General features: G+C 34.7%; 1 protein-coding gene across 1 annotated transcript in view; it reads right to left on the reverse strand.

The window, feature by feature from the left end:
- Positions 1–4,755, reverse strand: part of Slc15a5 (solute carrier family 15, member 5) — a 92,644-nt gene that overhangs the window by 32,551 nt on the left and 55,338 nt on the right. The window contains exon 6 of the mRNA XM_005379024.1: positions 2,809–2,997. Coding sequence (XP_005379081.1) covers positions 2,809–2,997 — 189 coding nt within the window. The remainder of the gene's footprint in view (positions 1–2,808; positions 2,998–4,755) is intronic.

Below are 4,755 nucleotides of genomic sequence, written 5' to 3' on the forward strand. Positions count from 1 at the left end.
AGAGAGAGAGAGAGAGAGAGAGAGAGAGAGAGAGAGAGAGAGAGAGAGCGCAATGGAATAAAAAGTGATGAGACGATCAAGGAAGCTTCTCCAAAAAAGAAAAGCTTTGAGAAAACTCAATGAGAAGTTTTTCAAACAGAGGGAGTGGAACTCCAGCTGAGGAGAAAAGCAAGCACAAAGGCCTTGGGATAGAAATACATTTGCCACCTTAGAGACACACAAAGATTTTAACAAAGCATCCAAGGGCCAGAATATAAGAAAATATAGTTGGAACTTAATGCGTGGGCCAAATTGCATGGAGTTTTATTCACTGTGGTATGGGATTTATCTCTAAGATTCTATTGTGGAATTGTGGGCAGAGGTATGGTAAGAAAGACCATGCTAGCTTTTCTGAAGAGAATGGACAAATAGACAGGACAGGAAGCAAGAGAACAAATGAGGAGGCTCTAGAAGAACCAGGAAGAATCAGGGATAGAGATCATGAAGCTTTAAACCAGAAAATTGCAAAAAGAATGCAAGAAATCGGCAGATTTAGAGCATATTTGAGTAAAAATTGAAGCACACTGTTGAGTTAGAAAGAGAGGAATGCAGGATGACTCACGCAAGAGAGAGAGTTCTCACACTGCTGTAGTGTATGGTTTTCTGGTGTTTACATTACAGTAGAAACTGCTAGAAAAAGGACACCTATTCCAAGTGAATAAGGCACCACAGTATTAATTCATGCAAAAGATTAAGATAATGTAATGATAACTCACATGTCACAAGTTACTGAGTGCTGTGTATATACTTAGGTATTGTGTTTTTGCTTTCTATAATGTATTTCACTTTGTCCTTTGGTCTTTTCTTTTTGCGGTACTAGGGATGGAGCTCAGACCCTCACGCATGCTAGGCAAGCACTCTGCCACTGAGCTACACATCCAGCCCTCACTTGATCCTTTGCATAACTCTTCCTCATTTTATAAATGATGAGAAAAAGCTCAGAAATGTGGAATAATTTTCCCAAGATCCCAACACCAGTCAGTGGTAGAACTAGGTTAAACCTCAGCTCTGTCCAATTTTGAGACCAAAGAACTTAACATTACATAAGGCCTCACTGGGTTAATATCTGATTTTATAGTTCCGAACACCCAGTCACATTTTATAGCATTTGACTTTCAAGGAATAGCCCTTATTCCCATTGACTCTTTCTCCAATGCTATGACATGAGTCAGAATTCTAATTATGTCCATCTTAAAGATCAGAAAGGTGAACGTTGGAGGTTAAATGAGTTTCCAAGGTCACATAGGTAGTACCTGAAAGTCTTGGTCTTTGGTCATATTTGACTTGTTTTATTCAGTGTAGTATGGATGGTCTAAGAGATTTACATTGTGTGCCCTTTTAGCAGCTAATGGTTGTGAGCGCCTTTCTGACTTCTGTATGTTGAACCCCTATTGCTAAGCTGGCTAGGAATTTCCTCATTCTGTTCACTCATGACTGATGAATCCCAGAAAATTTTCACTACTTCCAAGAATTTTCTAAGAATGACATGACAGAAGATACATAAAAGCTCGAGCAGCGGTATTTGTTTACATGTCTATTGTATTCCTTGCAAGTGTTAAACAATGATGTCCTCATCATAGACTCTCACAAAATAACTTAATGCAAAATATGTGGAATGAAAAAGAAGTCTGATGCAATACATATGATTATAATTTCGCACATTTAGGGAGCTGGGGATTTAGCTCAGCGGCAAAAGCGCCTACCTGGCAAGCGCAAGGTCGTGAGTTCGGTTCCCAGTACCAGAGAAAAACAAAAACAAAAACAAAAACAAACAAACAAAAAAAAATTCACACATTTAATTACTTTTATTTTTAATGAATTATTTTGGTGTCTATGTATAAATATGTATTTATTAGATATATATTTAAGAAGATTAGAAATAACTTTGAAGATAATAGAATCATTGAAGATTTTGGACACAAGTAAAATGATCAAAGTTGTCATTTAGTATCATTACCCTAAAGATTATGTACTGACTGATAGAATGGAACAGGTAGCATGATAACTGTTAAAAATATTCTCAACAAAGAATAATATGGGCTTGAGTTACAATTAAGGCTCCCAATGCAGGAAATTACATGGAGGGTAGAAATATAAGATATTATATATTTCATTGATATATATGTATATACACATCACTATATTACATGAAATTATTAAAATACTGTGATAAATTTTAAAGTGGCTAGCCCAACTAATATAAGCAATCTAGATAATTCAGAAATGCTTGCTATTGAATAATATTACCTTAAACTTATTTTATGAAGGACTGGTGATCATATTTAATCTAGTGTAACATTTAAAAACTTTGAGTTATTGAGGAAAAGTGGGTCAAATTTTCATTTCATTTGCATGTTCACACACTCTCAAAGTATTAAATGTATTTTAAGAAGCAAATGTAGACATATATATTTCATATATGTATTTATGAATCTGAGGGAAGGAAGGAATGGGGGAAGAAAGATAATTTTTTTGTAACTGTGTTGGAGTTGTCTTCTGGGTTTTAGCAGTGCTTTTCTTGTTCTGTATCTAACCAAAAGATTGTTGCCTCTAATAAGGTTAGTAAATCTTTCATTCCATCTATATCCAGGAGGAATTAATAATTATATATATGTGTTAGAGGAATGAAGATAAATGTAATATTTAAAAATGAGAATGATACTTAGACCTATCTGAAGCACTGTGGGAAATCTGCAGGGAGTGAGCAGGCGACCCGCCATGTTGTTTCTGTTGAGCTGATGAGCTCTGTGTAAAAACTGAGTTACTCACAGGCTGGGTTTACCAGGGTTTCAGCCACACCAAGTAAAATGTACTGAAGAACCAGGTGCAAACCAGGCATGGAGGAAACAGTGAGAACTTTCGCTGACAGAGGCTGCTCCACTGGAGGAAATTGCTTTCTGTGTATTTCAAAGCAGCCAGCTACCATCACTGACAGCGCAGCAGAAAGATTTCCAGCAACTACAGGGAAGGATGGAAAAGAAAAAAAACAAAATTAAAAGAAGAGATAGAAGTCAGTGCAATAGGCTGCAACATTTTGTACATACATGTTGATACTCAGGGATATTTTCTCAATTTTTTGAGGGGCCCTCGGGGTGTACAGATGCCCATTCAATATGTTCTATGGCTTCAGCAAGTGCTGAGTCTATTTCCTGTTGCATCCCTCACTGGTTACCTGACCTCAACCCAGTTATTTAAACTCATCACTTTTCACAGTTCTAAGATAGGGTAATGCTGCTTACTTTTTGGGTCATTGTGAGATTTAAATAAGATAATGTTATATATTGTTATAAGAGTTCCCAGTAGCACTTAAAAGCCACTATTATTGCAGATAAAACAATAGCTTTAAACTTTTGTTCATAGATAAGGGAGATCTTTCTAAATATTTTAAAAAGATATGTTTGAATAAAAATGATTCAGTAGAAATTAAAACAAAACAGTATGTTTATATAGTTTTAATTATCATTTTAAAAGGAATTTGAAAAAACTGATATTATCAGTCCTTAGATTTTTATCATTTCTCTAATATTTACAGCAAAATTAAAACACCCATAAGAGAGTTAACGTTTAGAAACTTTGTTTAGGAAAAAATCATTAAAAGAGGTAAATTAATGAAGTGAAGAAAACAAATATGAGTAATTATTCAGATAGTAGCCTAACTCTTTTAAGAAAATTAGGACATTTGTGGTTGTAAAAGATTAGGAATTTTGCAACAGAGTTTATATCTACTGTTAACATTTCATTTCTCAGTTCATCATTCATAGTATTAGAATTCTATTGTTGGAGTAGAGACAACCTTTGGCTGGATGGAATTTACTTGAAGTTTAGAGACATTTACATTTTCCTGACTTGCATAGTTTCAGACAAGGCAATGCAGTGATCCCTCACCTACCATGGGAGTTACATTGCAGAGACCCAACGATAGGTCAAAATCCATGAAGCAGTGGTATTATATTTATTGTATTATTTATATATATTTTAAGGCTTTATAAACCCTTCCCACAGTCCTATAAACCTTTCCCACACTCTTATAAACACTTCAGATGCTCTTAAACACTTTCTACACTCTTAAACTTACGTAATGTTAACAGCATGTAAAATTCTACATGGGTACTCAGTGTGAAGTGGACAAGGAGAGATGGTGACCATATGAGCACAGTGTGGGAGAGCAAACAAACCAGTGCTATGGTCCCTGAGCCAATCAGCACCCAGGATACAGAATACAGTGCTGTGGTTGGTCACCTTTCATTCCTTCAGGCAATAGTGCAAGCAGTAGTGGTGTACTGCATTTCCATTGTGTACACTATGGTATTCACCTGCTGGTGAAATACATGCTGTATTTTGTTTTGATTTAATATTCTTTTAATATGTTTGAATTAACATTTTTATATTGTTTTAAACTTTTTAGGCAGTAATAATTAAAATAATAAATCTTATCTAAATACCTATATATTGCAAAATCCAACAAGATAGCAAAAATTCTGTGATACAAAATTAGATATATGTTTTTAAAACCCATGATACCAGTGAAGCTGCAGTAAGTGAACCATGACATAGTGAGGGATGATGGTATTTCAATTCAGAAAAACCAATGTAATGTTTAAATAGCTTTGTGTTTGTTTTTGTTGATAGAGAAACTGGTAGGTAAATTTTTTGATTGTATCTCAGCATTTTTTTTTTCATTTCTGAATACGTATTTTTTATTTTTTTTAATTTTTT

This window comes from Chinchilla lanigera, unplaced genomic scaffold (assembly GCF_000276665.1).
Source record: "Chinchilla lanigera isolate Chin_1 unplaced genomic scaffold, ChiLan1.0 scaffold00012, whole genome shotgun sequence".
Lineage (NCBI taxonomy): Eukaryota > Metazoa > Chordata > Mammalia > Rodentia > Chinchillidae > Chinchilla > Chinchilla lanigera.